The sequence below is a fragment of the Mastigoproctus giganteus genome, chromosome 8 (genome assembly GCF_048544385.1).
Source record: "Mastigoproctus giganteus isolate SK-2022 chromosome 8, ASM4854438v1, whole genome shotgun sequence".
In the NCBI taxonomy this organism is placed as follows: Eukaryota; Metazoa; Arthropoda; class Arachnida; order Uropygi; family Thelyphonidae; genus Mastigoproctus; species Mastigoproctus giganteus.
This window is the reverse complement of record NC_143582.1, coordinates 219,967,135-219,993,417: the sequence shown is the minus strand read 5'-3', so window position 1 is coordinate 219,993,417 and position 26,283 is coordinate 219,967,135. Positions and strand designations below refer to the sequence as shown.

Genomic DNA, 26,283 nt, shown 5'->3' with positions numbered 1-26,283 from the left:
TTATTCCAGTCATAAGCATGAATTGAACCCAGGCCTCTTTAAACAAGTGACAGATGATAACTTATCATGGTGACTAATCTACTATGGAGGACAAATTGTGATTTTTTTAATTTTTGAGATTTAATTTATTTTTTTTATTTTAATTTTTTGATTTCATATTTACTCTGCTGAACAGAAGCCAGACAACTCATTATAAAGATGGGTTTAGTAAATTCAAGCCCTAAACGCCTCAATCAAGAGATCTGATTGAAGCATATAAGGCTTTGAATTTATTGAGTAAGCTAAATGCTGATGGCATCTTTCCTTAAATTGGGGAAGGACGGACATACAGAAATTTTCTTTCAGCAGTTGATTGTTGAAACAGACTTCCATATAGTGTTGCGAAAGTGTTTGAATAAATTTAAGGAAGAACGAGATGTTAGAGGAATTGGACAAGTCATGTGGGAAGTGGATTTCTTTTGGCTGATGCTATATAAGCTCACTTGCTTGCATCATTTGTCAGTACTAATACTAATTCACTGCAGAATTTTCTAATTTTACTATGATTAACCTTATGATAAAACCTGAAGCTTTTGCTAAAATTATTATTAGTACTTTTTCATTGTGTAAAATGGCTATAAAATGGCAATATTTAAAGTGGAATGTAACTGCAATTTTTTAAAATAAGAATAAACAGAGAGAGAGACTTATTGGATGTTCCAAAATTTAAACATTAATACCTTATAAATTCTCAAAAACAACAATATTAATAGTTTTTTTTTTTTTTCCTTATTAGGGCCACTGTTATTTATTTAGCCTTGCTCATGCTAGTCATCCAGCCAAACATCTGAAGCTGCCAGCCCATAGACGCTTTGCATTGAAATGCAAATTTAGTCCCGATTCCACGTAAGAAAATACCAGTCTTTATTTTCCGAAGATTTTTATTCCAAATAATTTTACAAAAAATTGTATTGAATATAAATCGCTGGATTCAGAAACTCATAATATACAATATTACAATAGCTTAGCAATTTTCCTTGTATCATAGAAGATGTTGGAATAGTATACAGCAGGTCCCCGTTATAACGCGGTTCGCTTTACGCTGATTCGCTATAACGCTGTTCTTATATTATAACCCGTATCTGACTATAACGCTCTTTTACAGATTGCATTTTTGGCATATTTAACGAAATTGTTTTATTTGATGGAGTCGATAGCTTGAAAATGAATACCAAAACAGCATTAAAACGTTTCCCATGCCGACTTGAGAAATTTTCCCATGCTCAGTGAAATTTTCTCGCATGCTAATTTAATGCAGTACAGTGACCTGTTACGTAGTTCCGAGATCAATATTTTAAAAAATTATCAAGTATATTGCTTGTAATATTTGCATTATATGCATTTATCCAAAGACTAATCATCACTCAGTACAGTATTAGACATCGTGCATAACAGACAGTTTACTTGAACATTGTATCATAATTAATGTAACCAACCCAGTTACATTTTCGAAGAGTTAATAATGGCAGATAAGAATGAAAAAGCAACAACGTCTGGACACAGTACGAAGACTATAAATGTAAGAAAAAGACTGAATTTGAAAATGAAATTAGACATTTTGAAGAGAATCGATTCTGGTCAATGACAAGCAGATGTGTGCCATAATTTAGGACTTGCAAGTTTAATTGTAGGAACAATTATAAAAAAATAAAGAATTCATTTTAGCAGCGGGAAAGATAGCCATTCCACTGCAAGCAAATAAGGCTAGGCCAGCTATTAGGATTGAAATGGAAAGACTAACTAATTTTATTAAAAATAATATCCAATGCAGAATTCAGTTAAGTTAAATATTATTAGTAAATTAATAAGAGGAGTTTACCTCAATATAGTACGTGGAACACTTCCGTATGATACCCTCCAGAAATTAAAACGGAAAACTGGAGGGTATCATACGGAAGTGTTCCACGTACTATATTGAGGTAAACTCCTCTTATTAATTTACTAATATTATTATCAACGTAGAACATATTGAGTATTTCAGCTCTGATTCATACTATCTAGTTAAATATTATTATAAAAAAAGAGAGAGAGAGAGAGAGAGAGAGAGAGAGAGAGAGAGAGAAAGAGATTAGCCAATATGATGATCTGAAGAAAACTCACCTAAAAAAAAAAAAAATAAATGTGGGACCATTTAAAACTGGTTCCATTTAAAATCCAGGGAGAAGCCGCAATGCAGATCAAGGAGCCAAAACTTTCAAAAAAGAACTTGTTAAAATTATTGAAGAGGGGTATTATATGTTATACTTCTCAACAAGTGTTTAACATAGATGAAGCAGGACTTTTATGGAAACGAATGCCTAAAATAAGTTTCATATTGAAAGAAGAAAAAAACATGCCAGGTTTCAAAGCGGCGAAGGATCGGTTGACTTTATTGTTAGGTGGTAACGCTGTGGGAGATTAATACCCATTTTAGTTTATTTGGAAGAGGGCTAAAGTTCAACTCAAAATCGACACATTTTCATAATTAAATTCATGATTTTAATTGGAATTTTAAGTTTAATTTTGATACATAAGTAGTTACCGCATAATTATATATGTATGTAATGCAGAATATTTTATATGTACAAATATTTGAATATTAAATATTTTGACCGACATTTGTGCATCTTTTCACTACCGTTTATTATTGATTAGGAAATATCCTATGGCACCGACCGCAACTCACAAATACATGTTACCTTATGGGAATGCAGCGCTCGCTTAGCGCGGATTCACTTAGCGCTCTGTTTTTCTGGAAAGAATTATCAGCATTAAGCGGGGGTCACACCTGTACAGATAGTTCCCGCTTTGAGTTTTTGCTTTACGAGTTTTTTTTTATCAAGTATCAACAAAATCGAAAATACGAATATTAATTGCAAAAAATGAATGTTAAACGTTCCTAACTATTGCATTTCAAATCACACGCGTAGGTAGACAATACAGTGTTCTCCACTTTACAATATTAATCCATTCCAGAGACACCATTGTATCATGAAAATATCATAATGTGAACCTAATAACACATTGTTTTTGGTAATTCGTTCCACAACCTTGGAAGTTGAAATTTTTGCTTTATAACCCTCTAAAAGGTCGTTTTTTTAGTGTAAATTGTATTAGTTACCAATTCAAATCATTAAAATGCACTACACTTTCATCGTTATCATATATTCTGTTGTACGAACCAATTTTGAACGGCTTTGTGATATTTTTCTAAAGCACATTTCTGGAGGTCATGACTATAAAACAATAAAAACAATTTGCACTTTATGGTTTATTGGGCTTTTCTGTTAGTGCAATCAATTATAAACGGGTACTAAACTCAATATTGCATTTGTGAAAATACCGATAGCTGGAATTGTGTGGTTTTTTTTATATTAGCATTTTAGCATTTTTTTAGCATTAGTAGAGGCATTTGATGCAAGAAAGCAAGCTTATGCAGCATCAGCCAAAAAAAAAAAAAAAAAACCCACTTCCACTTCACCCCTCTGTTCGTTCAAAATACCTGTCCAGCTGAGCCTTAAACTTATTTAGGCTATCAACCTCCACTACAAGGGATAGAATTCTGTTCCACCAACCAACCACCCGCTGGCTAAAGGCAAATTTCCGCACTTCTATCCTACATCTGTCTTTCCTCAATTTGAATTTATGCCCTCTCAGGTGATTATTCTGAGCTACAGGAAGAATCCCATCAGCATTGAGCATTCTCAAACCATTCAAGGCTTTATACAATTCTATCAGATCACCTCGCTGGTGCCTAGTCTCCAGACACTGTAATTTGCAAAACTTAAGCCTTTCTTCGTAAGAGCACCCCTTTGTTTCATTCACTAATCTTGTTGCCCTTCTCTGTACTCGTTCCAGCAGCTCTACATCCTTCTTGAAATGAGGCCTCCAGACCTGTATACAGTACTCTAGGTGTGGCCTGACCATTGCCTTATACAAGGGAATAATCACCTCCTTATCCCTGCTGGAAAAATTCCTGTATATCATTGACAATACTCCATGAGCTACTCTTGCAGCCCGTCTGCACTGCTCAGAGAACTTCATATCTGCCTGCACAACCACCCCCAAGTCCCTTTCATTCTCTACAACTGTCAGTGTAGTACCACAGAGTTGATACGTTGCTCTGGGGTTGCTGTTTCCCATGTGTAGTACTTTACATTTGTCAATGTTAAACTTCATTTGCCACCTCTCAGCCCATCTGCTCAACCTTTCCAGATCCTGTTGCAGCAGCATAGTGTCAGTAGTGTCCTTGACAACCCTGCCAACCTTTGTATCGTCTGCAAACTTGGACATTAAGCTTGATATACCATCATCAATATCATTTATAAATACAGAAAACAATAATGGACCCAACACTGAGCCCTGAGGGACTCCACTAATAACATTAGTCCATGATGAGCAGTGTCCATTGATTACCACTCTCTGTCTTCTCCCCCTCAACCACCCCTTTATCCATAGCAGCAATTTGCCTCCAATGTCACACTGCTCCAATTTGTGTAGCAGTCTTCCATGTGCAACAGTATCAAAAGCCTTTCTAAGATCCAAGTATATAATATCAAAGCTATTCCCTGCATCCAGTTCTTTTGTGACTGCATCATAGTATCCAATCAAATTGGTCAGGCAAGACTTCCCCTTAACAAAACCATGCTGTGTCCGAGCTATAACTGAAGTCTTGTCTAAATGATCCTGCAGTGCTTCTTTAACCAGTGCCTCCATTAATTTTCCTGGAACAGAAGTTAAGCTCACAGGTCTATAATTACTTGTGTCAGCCTTTGATCCTCCTTTGTGAATTGGGGTCACATTTGCACATTTCCAGTCTATGGGTACCTCCCCTGAGTCCAAGGAAGCTCTCATAATTATAGCTAAGGGTTTGCTTACTTCCTTTGCTGCCTCCTTTAATATAACTGGATAGATCCCATCCACCCCGGGTGCCTTTCTTGTGTTTATCTTCAACAGTTTGTCCTCCACTTTACTCCCAGTTATTTCAAGATTCTGTAGCTTACTGCTAGAGTTGAATACACCTCTGGCATTCCCCTCGCTGAATAACTCCTCATGTGTGAATGTCGATGCAAAATATTCATTTAGTTTGTTAGCTACCTGAGCAGGATCATCAACAGTTGACCCATCAATATCAAGTGGACCAATCTGATTCATCCCCTTCCTTCTAGAGTTTACATAAGTAAAGAACTCTTTGCTGTTTTTCTTTGCATCCCTTGCCAAGGATTTCTCGTAATCTGCCTTCGCCTTCCTAACCTCCTTTGTAACTTGGTTGCATATCAACTTGTATCTATCATAGGCTTCTGTGTCATGTGTTAATTTGTAAGTATCCCATGCATTTTTCTACTCTGCCATATGCCTCATTAGTTCATCTGATATCCATTTTGGCCTAAACCTTGAACAATATTTCTTAGTTGGTATGTAAAGCCTAGTAGCTTCCAAGATAAGTTCTTTGAATGCTTCCCATTTTGAATTTGCTGTTGGTAACATCATCAGTTGGTCCCACTGTATAGAATTTAAATACTGTCTCAGTCTATCGTAGTCGCCTTTACGGAAGCAATAACCCTTCCCTTTACCCCTAATGGTAGTTACCTCTTTGAGTAAATCCCACTTCAGCACACTGTGATCACTGCCACCTAGTGGTTCATTTATCTGCAGATTCTTAATGCATGAAGAATCACTGCTGATAATCAAATCAAGAGTATTACTCCCTCTAGTTGCCTCCCGAACATGCTGATGTAGAAAACGATCATCCAATAAATCCACAAAAGCCCTGCTAGTGTGTGAGTGACCAGCCCCCAAATTCCAGTCAATATCTGGGAAATTAAAATCCCCCATTATAAGACTCTCTGATTTACTGGCCCACTCAATTTCCCTGTACAGTTTCTTATTATACTCATCAGAGTCATTAGGCCTATAGCACACTCCTACTCTCAATTTTGATCTCCCAATGCTTATGTCACACCAAACTGACTCAACACTGCACTGTCCAGCGATGTCGACTGGCTTCACTTCCTTGGTTTTTATGTGTTTCTTAACTAATAGCATAACCCCTCCCCCCTTCCTATCCTGTCTATCCTTTCTGTAGACGTTGTACTCCCCAAATTCCAGTTCTGCATCCCTTATATCTGTGTGACACCACGTCTCTGATATCCCAACAATATCTGCCTTTGATGTTTTGAGCAATACCTCAAATTCATCAAATTTATTTACTAAACTCCTAGCATTGGTGTACACGCAAGTATACCTGCACCTGTTTCTATTCTTAGCTACCCTAACACAACCCATGTGTTTACTTGTACCGCAATGGCTTCCAGCAGTCTCTGAAATATCATGCATTTTGTTTTTCTGGCTTCTGCTCATTCTAATAGAAGCAGTGCAAGAATCTCTTTCACCTCTGCCAGTGGCTACTGTCAATCTATTGGTCTTTGTCTCCCCCCAAGCTAGCAGTTTTCCGACCCACCTAACACTGCCTCGATAGCATCAGCAAATATTCTTGCACCCTTTCTATTTAAGTGTATCCCATCCCTGTAGAAGCAATCTCTCCTGTTAACAAGTACAGTCCAGGCTGAAAAAAATTCTACCCCTTGAGCCTTGCACAATCTTTCCAGGGCCGAATTGATCGACAAGGCTCTCATCATATACTCCCTCCTATCGTGTCTGGGCAGAATTGCAGACACTTTCAAATTCAACCCTAATTCTCGGCTTTTGTTCAACAGTGACCTATACTTGTTAAGTAATTCTGCCGGTCTCCTACTCTTAATATTGTTATGGTGAAATGTGTTTCTCCTTTACTGAAATCTTCAATCGTATAAAAAACATAAATAAATTTTCAGAATCTTCTCTTCATTCCTTTTTTTTTTTTTTTTTAAGCTTCGTAAACATGTTATGCCACGCAAATCCTGTTAGTTGCAATTTGTGCGTTCCGTTAAAAAAATGCTTATGCATGCTATGAAATTTAAAAAGAAAAGAGAAGATTAGCTTGGAAAAAAACGCCTCTTGAAGCATTTCTGAAGAAGACAACTCCTTGTGCAACAAATCAATGAGTGCCGAGCCAGTAATGAGTGATCAATGAGTGTGCATTTAGTCGAAGATAATGGTGAAGAATAAACATTCTTTAACATTTGTAAGTCATAAATAATTTCTCTTTTATTATGAATTGCTTGATTTTACAGGCTACGTTTTCATTTCTTTGGATATATCAATCATTGTTTAAACATAAACTAATTACCTAACTAATTTCATTGTTGATAACGTAACCTCTATTTTTAACATTGTCTATGGGAAATAAATTCCCACTTTACGAGCACGCGCTAGGAACGAATTAACTTGTAAAGTCGAGAACTACCTGTATATTTATTGCTGACATGGATACCAGTAATCAAAATCCCTATATTGAATGATTGCATTTAAGGGAATGGTTCACTCCCCTTAATGATTGCCACCTGGATAGCAGCAGCTAACTAGATGCTCTTGCCAGTGTATTTTAACACTGGCAAGAGCATTTAAATTTGTTTAATATTTAAAAAAATTTTAAATTTAAAAATTGAATATTAATATTTAATTTTTTTTTTATTTGCAAGATAAAAGGCAAATATAATTTTAATATTGCTTTGGAAAGAATAGGATAGTCTCACAGGAAAAATTCTATATTTGTTTAATATTTCTTAGTACAATAAAATGTTGCATGCCTATCCAATATAAAAAAAAAGCCTATTCAGATAAAACTCATTTTAGTACGTTTTATGTGAATTATGTAGATATTCAGGTATTTTACTATACACAGTGGTGTGTGTGTGCTCACACATAACTGTGTATAGTATCATCAGAACATTTATTATTGAATTTTTTTTTTTTTTTTACAGATTTTAAGTAAGTTAAAGTCGAGTAAGATAAAAGTAAGTAAGGAAATTAAATTAAATGAGGGCTGGTATATATCCAGTATTTTGCAAGCCAGTTTTCTTTCTTCTTCCTCTGGGCTGAGTTGCTGATAACCAGCTTACAAAAGACAACTTGATCACTTGTATGAGGTGTACAACCAAGTACATTGGTCAATATTACAGTCAAATTACGCTAAAATGTTACAAAAACAAAAATACCCAATCTCGACTAATTTTATGCTGTTGAACACAAAAATCACATTAAAATTTGTCAATTGGCTCTTGTTTTTGAATTACAGTTGGTCTCATATTAGTGAGTTACTCTACATCATCAACTATTCTTGGCAAAATGCATGGCAACACCGCAATTTCTGCACCACCATACTCTTATCATGTGATCAGCAACTGTTGCCTTTCTCATCAACACGTGATAAGTTGTGGTCACCTCAAATGCATCTTCAACTCAAATACAGCTAAGTACTGGACTGGGTGATTTATTCTCATTTAATGGTTCTCTGTGAGATTCCTACTTTTTGTGCAGTATTTGTGTCATGTAGGATTAATATGCCCCGTAATTGTGTGAATAGTCTGGATGACTTCTGTTACATAATTATGTGGAGAAGTTATATTAGCTTGAAGAAAGCGTCCCTTAACTCGAGCCATAAAAAAAGGCTTACTTCTTGTACTTTGGGTGTAAAGTAGGCGACCAGGCAAGAACTGGGCTCCACACATATGCTGCACTACCTGTTCATCAAACTCAGCATGGGCAAGTCAAAAGGGGCATTTTATGCCTTTTGCAGTGCTCATGATATGGAGGGAGCCAACAAATCACATCACAGACTGTTACTTCTATATGGTGCCTCCTATTAGAAAAGGAATGACAATGAAGAAAAAGTGGACAGTGATGTACCTAAATATACCATCTGCAATTCGTCCTGTGCCTCACAGTGAAGTACTACATGTTCCTTAACCACCCAACCATTTTTCTGTACACTCTGATGAAAAATGAAGACATGAACATCAATTTGATATATATGAAGTACAACAGCCATCTATGTCAAGGGGTCCACCACTTTGTCCAAACCTTTATCCTTCTGAACCACATACGATCACAGAAAGTGAGCATAATGATCTCATCAGGGATCTCGAACTGCTGAAGAATAAGGCAGAGCTTTTGGCTGGAGGCTACAACAGTGGAATCTTCGTGAAAGTGACAAAATTTCATACTCAAAATAAAGACTATGATAAATTCTATCAAACAGAAGATGAATTCACTGTTTTTAAGGATGTTGATGGTCTAATGGTAGCAATGAACATGAGGCACGTTCCCAAAGAATGTCAACTATTTATAGACACTTCTAAGGCTAGCCTTAAGGCTGTGTTATTACACAAGGAAATATGCTGTCTTCAATACCTCTGGCATATCCGTCCACAAAAAAGAAACATATGCAAACATCCTCTTAGGTGTACGCTATCAGAAGTATGAGTGGCAGATATGTGGTGATTTAAAGGTAATCACCATTTTATTAGGATTACAAAAGGTTACACTAAGTATTGTTGCCTTCTCTGTGAGTGGGATAGTTGTGCCAAAGATATGTACTATGAGAAGAGGAGTTGGCCTCAACGAAAATCATTAACACCTGGAATGAAGAACGTAGCATTTGAACCTCTGGTAGATCCAAATAAAGTGTTGCTTCCACCACTCCTCATCAAACTGGGACTCAAAAATTTTTGTGAAGGCTTTGGAAGTGAACACTCCTGCATTCACATACTTGCAAGAGAAATTCCCAAAACTTAGTACAGAGACGATTAAGGCAGGCATTTTCATCTGTCCACAAATAAGGCAACTTCTCAAAGATGAACAGTTCGAATGTGTACTTAGTGATGGTGAGGAATCAGTGTAGAAAGCCTTTCAAAATGTTTCAACTGGTTTTTTAGGAAATGTTAAAGCTGGCAACTACAGGCAACTTGTGGAAGATCTCATTACTTCTTATGAAAAACTGGGGGTGCAACATGTCATTGAAGATGCATTTTTTGCACTCACTCCTGGATTTCTTCTCACCAAACTGTGGTGCCATCAGTGATGAACATGGTGAGCTCTTCCATCAAGACATCTTAGTGATGGAACAAAGATATAAAAGCAAATGGAGTGCCACCGTGTATCAGTGATGAACATGGTGAGCTCTTCCATCAAGACATCTTAGTGATGGAACAAAGATATAAAAGCAAATGGAGTGCCACCGTGTTAGCCGATTATTGTTGGATGGTGAAGAGGAATGCTCTCAAAGCTGAATACAAGCAAAAGCCAAAAAGATTTGATAAAAAAGGCAAAAAGGTGTTTGATACAGGTATGTTCGTAGCTACATCTTACTGCCAAATAAATAAAAAATACCTGTATAAATATAAAAAAACTACTTTTTCTTCAAAAACGAGAGCCAATCTGCAATTTAAGCACTATTTCCTTGTTTAGCACCCCAAAATCTATAAAGTAAACTTACTTTCATGCCCATAACAAGATATGACTCAAAATTTGTTGTTAAGTGTTATCAAGCAGTCCAGCTCACCAGAAGGCAAAGTGGCCTTTAAAACATTCACTATATACTCTACCCCATTTAACTTAATTTCATTACTTATTTTTATCTCATTCAACTTTACCTTATTTATAACCTTTAAAAAAATTCTGATAATAAATATTCTCATATTACCATACACAGTGGTGCACGTGCTCACTTATCTTTTATGCTGCTTGAGGTGTATAGTCATCTCCAAATTTATGAACACCATGCATTTTTCAGAAATAATTTTTAAATTGGGGATGTTTATATACATACAGTGCTGTATATACAGGGTGTCTCAAAAATACACGGCATAACTTCAGGAATGAGTTCCTCATATGTAGACAATAAAAATATTTTATATCAACATAGTTCCGGAAATGCTTGGTTCCCGAGTTATTAATCGGAATGTCTTATCTCCTGTAGGTGATTTCTTTCATCACAAGGTACTGAAAAAATCTGGTGGTTTTCCATTCCGACCATGTACTGAAATCGGGAGCAACGGATATGCACTTTATGTATGGTTTGGCGGACGGCAATGCTCTGGAGGCTCGTCGTTTGTACCACAATAGGTTGCCAGAACGAAGATGTCCAATCAGGACATCTGGACATCTTCGTTCAGATATCCAGACAGGAAAACGTTTGAAGGTATCCATCACCGCCTTTGTGAACATTGGACCTTTACACCTTGTGCTACCGACAGAGGACAACCAAGATCTACGACTCCTGAAGTAGAGGAGGAGATTTTGGATGTTGTGCATGCCACTCCTGGAATCAGCACACGCAGAATAGCAATGCAACTTGATGTTCAACGTTCGACTATTTGGAGAGTGTTGCGAGAACACCAACTGTATCCTTACCATCTGCAACGGGTACAGGCCTTGTCACCAGCAGACTACCCTGCACAAGTAATGTTCTGCCAGTGGTTCTTGCAGCAGTGTGGTACAACTCCTCACTTTCCTGCCTTAGTGATATTCACAGATGTAGCACAGTTCACACGAGATGGAATCCAAAACTTTCACAATCAGCATGTATGGGAAAACCCACATGCAATTCTTCCATCACATTACCAACAAAGGTTAAACCTCAACATCTGGGCGGGTGTTTTTGGTGATAAGTTATTTGGGCCCCATATACTTCCAAACAAACTCACAGGGCAGGCATATAGAAACTTTCTGGAAAACAACATGCCTGATTTCTTGGACAACACGCCACTGATCATTCGTCAACAAGCACACTTCATGCACAATGGCACTCCCGCACATTTCAGCCACCTAGCCCGCAATTACCTGAATCAAAGGTTTCCTGGTCGGTGGATAGGTAGAGGTGGACCAACTGCTTGGCCTCCATGCTCAACTGATTTAAACCCACTAGATTTCTTCTTGTGGGGCCATTTAAAGTCATTGGTGTATTCGACTCCGGTAGCTGATGTGGAAACTCTCCGCAATCGAATTGCGGCAGGTTGTGAGACAATACGAAACATGCCAGTAATTTGGCATCATCTTCGCGAGTCCATGAGACATCGATGTGAGGCCTGTATTCAGGCAGAAGGTGAACATTTTGAACAATTACTATAAGGTGATGTGAACAGTTAAGTGTCATAGACAGATCTTCAAAACTCGGAAACCAAGCATTTCCCGAACTATGTTGATATAAAATATTTTTACTGTCTACATATGAGGAACTCATTCCTGAAGTTATGCCGTGTATTTTTGAAACATCCTGTATATTATGAAAAAAAATTGCAATGCAGTATTTTTATGCAGTAATAGAAATTTTATTTTGAAAATGTATGTAGAATACACATTCACTTTTCATTATTCATTATTTTGTTTTTTCAATATTTATGTGTTGTGTCAAAAAAAAAATTTATATGTAAAATCAAAAGTTCAGAAATCAGGAGATAACAGAAATATTAATATGATAATATTGGCCAGAAAGTATAGTGCTTATCCAAGTAGACATCTTGAGGTTGGATAAAAATGGGATTATAATAATCATGGCTCATCATAGTAATGAGAGTGAAGGAAAAGGTGGGGGGAGAGATGCACAATATGCCAATCAGCTTATAAACACATTTGTTACAGACAAGACAGACTTAGACCCCCATCAAGGATAGTCTACATTAAAAATATTGTCTGTCAAGGGATTTTATAAAGTAGTAGTGGCATGTGATGCAAGAAAGCAAGTGTATGAGCTTATGCAGCATCAGCCAAAAAAAAAAAAATCACACCATTCCCTCCAAATGCCTGTCCAGTTCCTCCTTAAATTTATTTAACCTATCAGCTTCCACAACGACAGATGGAAGTTTGTTCCAGAAATTAACCACCCGCTGGCTAAAGGCAAATTTCTGCACATCTATTCTACATCTGTCTTTTCTTAATTTGAATTTATGCCCCCTTAGGTTTGTAATCTGAACAAGTGGAAGGATCCCATCAGAATTCGATGTGCTCAACCCATTCATCATAGCAAAAGATGTTGCTAATAACCAATTCATCAAGTAATACATCATAGCAAAAGATTTTACTAATAACAACTAAACTAAAATTCAACATTAATAATCCTTATTTTTAAATAAGAATTGTTGTTTTCTTTTGTTTTATTAACAGTAATTACTCATATCTTTAATTTGGTAATAAAATATTTTTGGAAATTTGACTTTATTGAAAGATACAGGAGAATGTGTGCTGGTAAATGTTAGGAGTTAATACTATAGCTATAAGTTTAATATTATTTTTAAAAAAAACTATATGCAAGGCAGTGATTTAATCCATAATCAGACTTGTTAAAAATTAAAATTCAAAATTGTTAATTTTTTTGATGCCACCTTTATTTTCAATCTTTTCTGAACAAAGCTTTGAAAAATCTATGTTTTGTATTAAAAAACACATTTTTAATTAATTTTTGAAATTAAAACTTCCTTTAGACCTGTCAGCAAATGAAATGCAAATTTAAAAACTGCATGCTTCTACAAATGCCACATGAAACATGAAGCTTGTGTCAACAGTTTGATTTCAAACATTACACCACTGTAACAAAGCCAGAGGGCACTACCGATTGGAGGAAAGCATGTGGCAGTAAAGCTGCATGCAATCAATAACTGTATATGACAGATGGCAAAATAAAAATATATATAATTAGGTGTACTTAATCATGGATTTTTCCTAATTCTATGATAATTAACATAGATTTCTGGAATTTTCACTAAAGAAATCAAAGAACAGCTATTAGGAGTTTCAGCTGTGTGGACAGAGGAGATCAAGCATGAATTGCTGTCAGGATCTCATTGACCCAGTGTGCCTAACTCAGAGTTAAATCTTACCTGGTGGTATGCCAGATTTTGTCAACTTGTATTCACATATTGTTGAAAATAAAATGTCATTTGTTTGATGCATATTCTCCATTTGTATACTTTTTCACTTTTTTATTCACATAGTTTGCTAGTGACTACTTCAGCTGATTCCCTTGCAAAGATCTGGCGAACATCAGATTTGCAGTTGTCAATGGACCAAAAGGAACCTGTTGTAACTTCCCCTGCATGTACACTAGAAAATAACTCATATTCTTCATCAAGCACTAAACCACCCTTAGCAACTCCAATGATTGAGCTAAAGGCAGAGGAACAGCGTTGGGTGTGGGATGTGGCATTTAGTGCAGACTCTCATTACATTATTACTGGTAAGTCTGTATTATTTTCTACATTTGTGATGAAGCTCAAATATGTCTTTATCATAAATATACCTTGGTTTTTTTTTATTGCCAGCACAGATGTTATCTGTAATGATTCAATAGATATCTTAAGCAAAGTTTGGATTCAAGTTACTTTCTCTTAGGTAACAAGAGGAAGTAACCATGCTGAACCATTGACTTGCTATAATATGCAAAAACTTCTTACAATTTTCAAACTTAAATTTGGTCAATATACATTATAAAATGGGAATGATGATTTAAGTACTGTACATGTGAAAGTATTAAAAAATCTGTCCTCTCCCATTAAAACTAAGTTAGACCCTCTTTTTCAAAATAGTGAACTGCTAATTTTCACTTAACTAATAAAAGAAAAAAAAAAAAAAAACTTTTGTTTAATTTAGAGGTAAATTTGTTGAGTTTTCCCGAGATACAGAACTAGTATGCTACATAGAGAAATTGAAAAATTATGTAACTCTTTTTTGGCCATTAACTTGTAGTGTCTTAAAAATTCCACAAAAAAATGAATGAGTATCAGACAAGAAAATGATAAAAATATTTGGTGCATGTTGCTATCCCCACTTGATAACAGCTTCCAAAAAAGGTGGTTTTTTTTCTCTTCACACAGTTGATTTCTTCTTTGTTTTTTAAATCACTTCAAGTTCTGCCCAGACATGAAAGGAGGGAGTATATGATGAGAGCCCTGTCGATCAATTCGGCCCTGGAAAGATTGTGCAAGGCTCAAGGGGTAGAATTTTTTTCAGCCTGGTCTGTACTTGTTAACAGGAGAGACTGTTTCTACAGGGATGGGATACACTTAAATAGAAAGGGTGCAAGAATGTTTGCTGATGCTATCGAGGCAGTGTTAGGTGGGTCGGAAAACTGCTAGATTGGGGGGGGGGATACAAGGACTAATAGATTAACAGTAGCCACTGGCAGAGGTGAAAGTGATTCTTGCACTGCTTCTATTGGAATGAGCAGCAGCCTGGAAAATAAGATGCAGGATATTTCAGAGACTGCTGGGAATCATTGGGGTACAAGTAAACAAATGGGTTGTGTTAGGGTAGCTAAGAAAAAGAACAGGTGCATGTATACTTGCGTGTACACCAATGCTAGGAGTTTAGTAAATAAATTTGATGAATTTGAGGTATTGCTCAAAACATCAAAGGCAGATATTGTTAGGATTTCAGAGACGTGGTGTCACACAGATATAAGGAATGCAGAACTGGAATTTGGGGAGTACAATGTCTACAGAAAGGATAGACAGGATAGGAAGGGAGGAGGGGTTATGCTATTAGTTAAGAAATACATAAAATCCAAGGAAGTGAAGCCAGTCGACATTGCTGGACAGTGCTGTGTCGAGTCAGTTTGGTGTGACATAAGCATTGGGAGATCAAAATTGAGAGTAGGAGTGTGCTATAGGCCTAATGACTCTGATGAGTATAATAAGAAACTGTACAGGGAAATAGAGTGGGCCAGTAAATCAGAGAGTCTTATAATGGGGGATTTTAATTTCCCAGATATTGACTGGAATTTGGGGGCTGGTCACTCACGCACTAGCAAGGCTTTTGTGGATTTATTGGATGATTGTTTTCTACATCAGCATATTCGGGAGGCAACTAGAGGGAGTAATACTCTTGATTTGATTATCAGTAGTGATTCTTCATACATTAAGAATCTGCAGATAAATTAACCACTAGGTGGCAGTAATCACAGTGTGCTGAAGTGGGATTTACTCAAAGAGGCAACTACCATTAGGGGTAAAGGGAAGGGTTATTGCTTTCGTAAAGGCGACTACGATGGACTGAGACAGTATTTAAATTCTATACAGTGGGACCAACTGATGATGTTACCAACAGCAAATTCAAAATGGGAAGCATTCAAAGAACTTATCTTGGAAGCTACTAGGTTTTACATACCAACTAAGAAATATTGTTCAAGGTTTAGGCCTAAATGGATGTCAGATGAACTAATGAGACATATGGCAGAGAAGAAAAATGCATGGGATATATACAAATTAACACGTGACACAGAAGCCTATGATAGATACAAGTTGATCTGTAACCAAGTTACAAAGGAGGTTAGGCAGGCGGAGGCAGATTACGAGATATCTTTGGCAAAGGATGCAAAGAAAAACAGCAAAGAGTTCTTTACTTATGTAAACTCTAGAAGGAAGGGGATGAATCAGATTGGTCCACTGGATATCGATGGGTCAACTGTTGATGATTATCCTGCTCAGGTAGCTAACAAACTAAATGAATATTTTGCATTGACATTCACACATGAGGAGTTATTCAGCGAGAGGAATGCCAGAGGTGTATTCAACTCTGGCAGTAAGCTAGAGAATCTTGTAATCTCTGAGAGTGAAGTGGAGGAGAAATTGTTGAAGACAAACACAAGAAAGGCACCTGGGGTGGATGGGATCTATCCAGTTATATTAAAGGAGGCAGCAAAGGAAGTAAGCAAACCCTTAGCCATAATTTTGAGAGCTTCCTTGGACTCAGGGGAGGTACCCATGGACTGGAGATGTGCAAATGTGACCCCAATTCACAAAGGAGGATCAAAGGCTGACACAAGTAATTATAGACCTGTGAGTTTAACTTCTGTTCCCGGAAAATTAATGGAGGCACTGGTTAAAGAACCACTGCAGGATCATCTACACAAGACTTCAGTTATAGCTCGGACACAGCATGGTTTTGTTAAGGGGAAGTCTTGCCTGACCAATTTGATTGGATACTATGATGCAGTCACAAAAGAACTGGATGCAGGGAATAACTTTTATATTATATACTTGGATCTTAGAAAGGCTTTTGATACTGTTGCACATGGAAGACTGCTGCACAAATTGGAGCAGTGTGGCATTGGAGGCAAATTGCTGCTATGGATAAAGGGGTGGTTGAGGGGGAGAAGACAGAGAGTGGTAATCAATGGACACTGCTCATTGTGGACTAATGTTATTAGTGGAGTCCCTCAGGGTTCAGTATTGGGTCCATTATTGTTTTCTGTATTTATAAATGATATTGATGATGGTATATCAAGCTTAATGTCCAAGTTTGCAGACGATACGAAGGTTGGCAGGGTTGTCAAGGACACTACTGACACTACACTGCTGCAACAGGATCTGGAAAGGTTGAGCAGATGGGCTGAGAGGTGGCAAATGAAGTTTAACATTGACAAATGTAAAGTACTACATATGGGAAACAGCAACCCCAGAGCAACGTATCAACTCTGTGGTACTACACTGACAGCGGTAGAGAATGAAAAGGACCTGGGGGTGGTTGTGCAGGCAGATATGAAGTTCTCTAAGCAGTGCAGACGGGCTGCAAGAGTAGCTCATGGTGTATTGTCAATGATATATAGGAATTTTTCTAGCAGGGATAAGGAGGGGATTATTCCCTTGTATAAGGCAATGGTCAGACCACACCTAGAGTACTGTATACAGGCCTGGAGGCCTCATTTCAAGAAGGATGTACAGCTGCTGGAACGAGTACAGAGAAGGGCAACAAGAGTAGTGAATGAAACAAAGGGGTGCTCTTACGAAGAAAGGCTTAAGTTTTGCAAATTACAGTGTCTGGAGACTAGGCACCAGCGAGGTGATCTGATAGAGGTGTATAAAGCCTTGAATGGCTTGAGCATGCTCAATGCTGATGGGATTTTCCCTCTTGCTCAGAATAATCACCTGAGAGGGCATAAATTCAAATTGAGGAAAGATAGATGTGCGGAAATTTGCCTTTAGCCAGCGGGTGGTTGGTTGGTGGAACAGACTTCCATCCCTTGTCGTGGAAGTTGATAGCCTAAATAAGCTTAAGGCTCAGCTGGGCAGGTATTTCGAACGAACAGAGGGGTGAAGTGGAAGTGGTTATTATTTTATTTTTTTGGCTGAAGCTGCATAAGCTTGCTTTCTTGCATCAAATGCCTCTACTAATGCTAATGCTAAGTTTTCTGTGGGAAATATCTGCTCTTTGTTAATATTGTTGCAGATAAATTGGGCAAAAAGAGTTTACAGAGGCCATCAGTGATAGTTAGGTGGCCTGGTTTATATAAGGTATCAAATTACATGATCTTTTTGTAAAAAGGAAATGGGGACAGAAAAATTGTTACTTTTAAATTATCATTTATTTGTTTAATAGAAATTTTTGAAAACAGTAGCATTATAGAATCTCTTATATATTTAGTTTAATACTTATTTTTATGATCCTTAAAATATTATTTGCAAGAAAAAATTAATAAGAATTAAAACATGCTATAAGGCTTTAAAGATTAGGGATAGTAACCTACTCCATGCATCCACTCACGTTATAAAATCAATGAGCTTACCAGTTTTGATATTTTTAATACAATTATTAAGAACTATTAGTGATTATATGTATTTAATCTGAATCTCTTCATAAATAAAGAAATATAAGTGATATATATATATATATATATATATATATATATACGGTATATGTTCTAGATATGATAGGAAAATAAAAAAATTTATTGGGTTGGCAATGAGGTAGCATAAGTGAGATTAGGTACAGTCTGCGGAAAACCTGTGCGTCAAAAACGCCCAAGTAACGTGCCAAGTCCCAACGCCGGCACAGTAGCAAAAACCTAAAAGTAAAGTGAGAATAAAACAAAATGAGATAGAACGTAAAGTAAAACGGTAAAGCAGAAGGCGAAAAAAGGTAGTAGTGGTAGTGACAAAAAATAGAAATGCGATAGAGCAAAATATGATAGAGCAAAAAATATAAAATGAAATATAAAAATAACATAATAATGCAAAATTATAAAAATTATAAAATGTGTTAATTACGGGTTAGTAGATATATTGAAAGGGACTTTAGCATTAGCATTAGCATTAGTAGAGGCATTTGATGCAAGAAAGCAAGCTTATGCAGCATCAGCCAAAAAAAAAAAAAAAAAAAAACCCACTTCCACTTCACCCCTCTGTTCGTTCAAAATACCTGTCCAGCTGAGCCTTAAACTTATTTAGGCTATCAACCTCCACCACAAGGGATGGCAGTCTGTTCCACCAACCAACCACCCGCTGGCTAAAGGCAAATTTCCGCACGTCTATCCTACATCTGTCTTTCCTCAATTTGAATTTATGCCCTCTCAGGTGATTTTTCTGAGCTAGAGGAAGAATCCCATCAGCATTGAGCATGCTTAAACCATTCAAGGCTTTATACACCTCTATCAGATCACCTCGCTGGTGCCTAGTCTCCAGACACTGTAATTTGCGAAACTTAAGCCTTTCCTCGTAAGAGCACCCCTTTGTTCCATTCACTAATCTTGTTGCCCTTCTCTGTACTCGTTCCAGCAGCTCTACATCCTTCTTGAAATGAGGCCTCCAGACCTGTATACAGTACTCTAGGTGTGGCCTGACCATTGCCTTATACAATGGAATAATCACCTCCTTATCCCTGCTGGAAAAATTCCTGTATATCATTGACAATACTCCATGAGCTACTCTTGCAGCCCATCTGCACTGCTCAGAGAACTTCATATCTGCCTGCACAATCACCCCCAAGTCCCTTTCATTCTCTACCACTGTCAGTGTAGTACCACAGAGTTGATACGTTGCCCTGGGGTTGCTGTTTCCCATGTGTAGTACTTTACATTTGTCAATGTTAAACTTCATTTGCCACCTCTCAGCCCATCTGCTCAACCTTTCCAGATCCTGTTGCAGCAGTGTAGTGTCAGTAGTGTCCTTGACAACCCTGCCAACCTTTGTATCATCTGCAAACTTGGACATTAAGCTTGATATACCATCATCAATATCATTTATAAATACAGAAAACAATAATGGACCCAACACTGAGCCCTGAGGGACTCCACTAATAACATTAGTCCACGATGAGCAGTGTCCATTGATTACCACTCTCTGTCTTCTCCCACTCGACCACCCCTTTATCCATAGCAGCAATTTGCCTCCAATGTCACACTGCTCCAATTTGTGTAGCAGTCTTCCATGTGCAACAGTATCAAAAGCCTTTCTAAGATCCAAGTATATAATATAAAAGTTATTCCCTGCATCCAGTTCTTTTGTGACTGCATCATAGTATCCAATCAAGTTGGTCAGGCAAGACTTCCCCTTAACAAAACCATGCTGTGTCTGAGCTATAACTGAAGTCTTGTCTAAATGATCCTGCAGTGCTTCTTTCACCAGTGCCTCCATTAATTTTCCTGGAACAGAAGTTAAGCTCACAGGTCTATAGTTACTTGTGTCAGCCTTTGATCCTCCTTTGTGAATTGGGGTCACATTTGCACATTTCCAGTCTATGGGTACCTCCCCTGAGTCCAAGGAAGCTCTCATAATTATGGCTAAGGGTTTGCTTACTTCCTTTGCTGCCTCCTTTAATATAACTGGATAGATCCCATCCACCCCGGGTGCCTTTCTTGTGTTTATCTTCAACAGTTTCTCCTCCACTTTACTCCCAGTTATTTCAAGATTCTGTAGCTTACTGCTAGAGTTGAATACATCTCTGGCATTCCCCTTGCTGAATAACTCCTCATGTGTGAATGTCGATGCAAAATATTCATTTAGTTTGTTAGCTACCTGAGCAGGATCATCAACAGTTGACCCATCAATATCAAGTGGACCAATCTGATTCATCCCCTTCCTTCTAGAGTTTACATAAGTAAAGAACTCTTTGCTGTTTTTCTTTGCATCCCTTGCCAAGGATTTCTCTTAATCTGCCTTCGCCTTCCTAACCTCCTTTGTAACTTGGTTGCATATCAACTTGTATCTATCATAGGCTTCTGTGTCATGTGTTAATTTGTAAGTATCCCATGCATTTTTCTTCTCTGCCATATGCCTCATTAGTTCATCTGACATCCATTTTGGCCTAAACCTTGAACAATATTTCTTAGTTGGTATGTAAAGCCTAGTAGCTTCCAAGATATGTTCTTTGAATGCTTCCCATTTTGAATTTGCTGTTGGTAACATCATCAGTTGGTCCCACTGTATAGAATTTAAATACTGTCTCAGTCCATCGTAGTCGCCTTTACGGAAGCAATAACCCTTCCCTTTACCCCTAATGGTAGTTACCTCTTTCAGTAAATCCCACTTCAGCACACTGTGATCACTGCCACCTAGTGGTTCATTTATCTGCAGATTCTTAATGCATGAAGAATCACTGCTGATAATCAAATCAAGAGTATTACTCCCTCTAGTTGCCTCCTGAACATGCTGATGTAGAAAACAATCATCCAATAAATCCACAAAAGCCCTGCTAGTGTGTGAGTAACCAGCCCCCAAATTCCAGTCAATATCTGGGAAATTAAAATCTCCCATTATAAGACTCTCTGATTTACTGGCCCACTCTATTTCCCTGTACAGTTCCTTATTATACTCATCAGAGTCATTAGGCCTATAGCACACTCCTCCTCTCAATTTTGATCTCCCAATGCTTATGTCACACCAAACTGACTCAACACTGCACTGTCCAGCGATGTCGACTGGCTTCACTTCCTTGGTTTTTATGTGTTTCTTAACTAATAGCATAACCCCTCCCCCCTTCCTATCCTGTCTATCCTTTCTGTAGACGTTGTACTCCCCAAATTCCAGTTCTGCATCCCTTATATCTGTGTGACACCACGTCTCTGATATCCCAACAATATCTGCCTTTGATGTTTTGAGCAATACCTCAAATTCATCAAATTTATTTACTAAACTCCTAGCATTGGTGTACACGCAAGTATACCTGCACCTGTTTCTATTCTTAGCTACCCTAACACAACCCATGTGTTTATTTGTACCGCAGTGGCTCCCAGCAGTCTCTGAAATACCATGCATCTTGTTTTTCAGGCTTCTGCTCATTCTAATAGAAGCAGTGCAAGAATCTCTTTCACCTCTGCCAGTGGCTACTGTCAATCTATTGGTCTTTGTCTCCCCCCAAGCTAGCAGTTTTCCGACCCACCTAACACTGCCTCGATAGCATCAGCAAATATTCTTGCACCCTTTCTATTTAAGTGTATCCCATCCCTGTAGAAGCAATCTCTCCTGTTAACAAGTACAGTCCAGGCTGAAAAAAATTCTACCCCTTGAGCCTTGCACAATCTTTCCAGGGCCGAATTGATCGACAAGGCTCTCATCATATACTCCCTCCTATCGTGTCTGGACAGAATTGCAGACACTTTCAAATTCAACCCTAATTCTCGGCTTTTGTTCAACAGTGACCTGTACTTGTTAAGTAATTCTGCTGGTCTCCTACTCTTAATATTATTAGTGCCAACGTGTACAACTATATCACCTTTTGTGCCCTTAAAAGATGATATTCGCTCTACAACGTCATCAACCTTTGCCCCTGGCAGACATACCCTGGTCCTGTTCCACCTATCTTTTTTACAAAGCATGTTCCCCGTTTCCCTGACAATAGAGTCACCAACAACTACTAGTTCCTTCGGGACCAGCGCATTCTGCCTTGGGGGTTGTCTCTGTGTCACGCGATGCCCAAGTGCAAGCTCTGGCGTTGATGTAGACAGCTGAGAGCTTGATGGGCCCCTCAATTTAGTTTCTTCGAGGGCATCCACCCTGTCCTTCAAGCTCTCATATAGGCCCACAAGAACGCCGAGTTGTTGCCTGATATCGATACACTCCTTGCATCGCGCACACACAAAGACATCCCCCTTGGCAGTATCATGTCCCGTACCCGATTGCTCTGCAAACATCAAGCAAACAGTGCATTTTATAAGGCTGTGAGTCAGAGGACAACTGCCCCCCTCAGTTCTGCTCTGAGCCACAGCGCTTCCATTAGCTTGAGCCTTTTGCTTTGCTGCTCTGGTCTGAGTCATGATTCTATTAATTTATTAATTAATTATAATTAATTATGTTATGTTATTAATTATGTTAAATATAATTAATTATATTACGTTTGTAATCTAAGTCGTTATATGTATTTATTTAAACGTACAATTTAACTGCTAACGAAGTTCAACTAACGCTATCTAGTGCGGCATACAACTATCGTATCACAATGGCGGGAAAATTACGAACGCTAGCGGAGTTGAAACACGTGGAAACCTTTACCGATACTTTTATGCAATTACAAGGCCGAGTAAAGAATAAATACACCAAGTTAATCAGAAAATCACAAAATAATGTTATACTACTAAATTTAAATCAAAAGTTTTAGAAAAACAATAATTTCAAATCAATAAATAAGAAAAATCCACTTAGCGGCTTGGAACACGACCGTCTCTAGTAGCCTTTATCTAGGGTTAACCCTCTCAATATATCAGCCCATAATTAACGTAGCTATCTGTTTCTGTTGTCAACCGCCCGTAAAACTAGTTTCGAATATATATGAAAGATGGTATGATGGTAATAAAGTAATACCATAGAGAATCAAGAAATTTAGCCGTATTATAAAATAGTAAGATAATAATACAGTAGTATCATAGTGAATTAAGAAATTTAGCAGTATTATGAAATGAAGCCCGAAAGTTGATAATAAGCCGAAATTTAGTAAGTAAAGTCGCTTAGAAATGATATGATATCATGGCCTAATGCTGGTAATAAGCAGATTTTGATTTATAGTTTACGGGCGAGATGACTATTAGCCCAACAGATAGCATAGTAGCATAAAGCAAATAATAGAGCAAGAGTTCCATCCACTGTAGTAACATTTTTATATTTTCTATGTTGAATAGGCAGCATGTGCTAAAGGAAGGAGAATGGAAATAGGATATAGAATAGCAATAGTACCTCAATCCCCCTCGAATTGCTCTAATAGTTCATGAGGTATGAAAAAGTAGGGTTTTATAGTATATGGCTAAAAGTATAGAAAAAGGGGAGAATACAATTGTACGTGGGAAGAAACCGGGAGCGTAACTTCCCATCCCTTAAAGAAAGGGATCCTGGTTTATGGTAAGTATCATATCTATATGATGTAGGAGATATATTGTAACAGCAGATAGGAAACTGAAGATATAATAAAGACTATGCATAAAGTAGATATGAGGGACCAAATGGTTGATATATAAATATATATAGAACAAATTCCTGGTGAAATATATATATAAGTAAGTATGCTTACCACCGGTGAACGTGAAGATAGAAAGACCAGGAAGTGGAGCATGTGTATTATTTATCCGATGCTGGTGGATGTAGGTGCCCTCTGGGTTCGGGGGTTTTTGTGACAGGGGGACAAAAAATGGTGTCCCCCTATCACAAATGGTGCCCCTCCTGTCATTGTTTTCTGGCAGCAGCAGTGTGTGTGTGTGTGTGTGTGTGTGTGTGTGTGTGTGTGTGAGAGAGAGTACACAGGGTATCTCAAAAATACACGGCATAACTTCAGGAATGAGTTCCTCATATGTAGACCATAAAAATATTTTACATCAACATAGTTCTGGAAATGCTTGGTTTCCGAGTTTTGAAGGTCTGTCGATGACACTTAACTGTTCACATCACCTTATAGTAATTGTTCAAAATGTCCACCTTCTGCCTGAATACCACTGGCAGAACATTACTCGTGCAGGGTAATCTGCTGGTGACAAGGCCTGTACCCGTTGCAGATGGTAAGGATACAGTTGGTGTTCTCGCAACGCTCTCCAAATAGTCGAACGTTGAACAGCCAGTTGCATTGCTATTCTGCGTGTGCTGATTCCAGGAGTGGCATGCACAACATTTAAAATCTCCTCCTCTACTTCAGGAGTAGTAGATCTTGGTCGTCCTCTGTCGGCAGCACGAGGTGTAGCGGTCCCATGTTCACAAAGGCGGTAATGGATACCTTCAAACGTTTTCCTGTCTGGTCATCTTCGTTCTGGGAACCTTTCGTGGTACAAACGACGAGCCTCCATAGCATTGCCGTCCGCCAAACCGTACATAAAGTGCATATCCACTTGCTCCTGATTTGAGTACATGGTTGGAATGGAAAACCATCAGATTCTGTCAGTACCTTGTGATGAAGGAAATCACCTGCGGGAGATAAGACATTCCGGTTAATAACTCGGGAACCAAGCATTTCTGGAACTATGTTGATATAAAATATATTTATTGTCTACACATGAGGAACGGAACTCATTCCTGAAGTTATGCCGTGTATTTTTGGGACACCCTGTATATATAGTATTTTTCTAATATTATGGGAAGATTATAGTAAGATAATCATGTTAAGATAATCGTATTGAGATATATACCTCAATAGATCTATAGAAAACGTATAGGAAAATAGATCAATCTCTATAGATCTGTCGAGGTATATATCTTAATATGATTATCTTAACATGATTATCTTACTATAATCTTCCCCATAATTTATTATGGGGAAGACTATATACAACACATTATGGACATAGCGGATCCATTGCCACTGTAAGTGCATTAGCCCATAAATAATTTATTAATGTCAGTGTATTAATGATTACTACTCCTTATATATTTTTTTCTCAATGATTTGGAATATATATACTCCAAATCATTGAGAAAAAAAAAATTCTAAAAATTTGCATTCATAGATGCAAACTGAAAGACCAAAAATATTAGTATTTTTTTTAAAACTGTTGCCCCATACAAGTTTTATGTTTCAAGCAAAATTTAACATAAGATTCTTGTGATTTCTATATAACTTGCATGCTTACTCATGAATCTCTCAGAATTTGTATATGTTAACTTAGCTCACTCAACATATGGTATTCTCTAAGAGATATACAGTAATCTACAAAGTAAACAGAGATCACATTTTACATAAATTTTTAGCAGCTACTGCCACAGTTTTTTTAACATCACATATTTTTATTTGTTATTTCTATGCTTCTTTTTTTTTTTTATAGCTTCCTCTGATACCCAGGCAAGGCTGTGGAGCGTTACTACTGGAGAAGTACGACGGGTTTACAGGGGCCATCAGAAAGCTTTAACAGCACTAGCATTTAGAGATGGAGCTTAGAAGTGTATGTGTGGTGTATCATAAATGTCTAGAATTCTTGTAATATATACATTATATGTATGTATATATTTTTAGATGATTTGTATATACAAGGCATTTAGGCTTTCTGAAGTTTTATTTGTCATGTAAACGTTACACATATGTGACTGGTAATTAATGAATACACCTTTATTTAGTGAAGTTATACATCCTCACAGATATTCTTGTCTGTTCCAATCAGAAATATTTTTCATTGGTATAAAAATTTCTGACTATTATAGAAAAAGAACATTA

The 26,283-nt window shown here is 37.5% G+C and overlaps 1 protein-coding gene across 1 annotated transcript in view; it reads left to right on the top strand.

Annotated features, from left to right (window-relative positions):
• The window catches only part of Lst8 (MTOR associated protein, LST8), a 42,015-nt gene extending 15,996 nt beyond the window's left edge, over positions 1-26,019 (top strand). The window contains exons 6-8 of the mRNA XM_090380136.1: positions 776-885; positions 13,887-14,128; positions 25,898-26,019. Of these exons, the coding sequence (XP_090236262.1) occupies positions 776-885; positions 13,887-14,128; positions 25,898-26,010 (465 nt within the window). The 3' untranslated portion in view covers positions 26,011-26,019. The remainder of the gene's footprint in view (positions 1-775; positions 886-13,886; positions 14,129-25,897) is intronic.
• Positions 26,020-26,283: the final 264 nt, after the last annotated feature.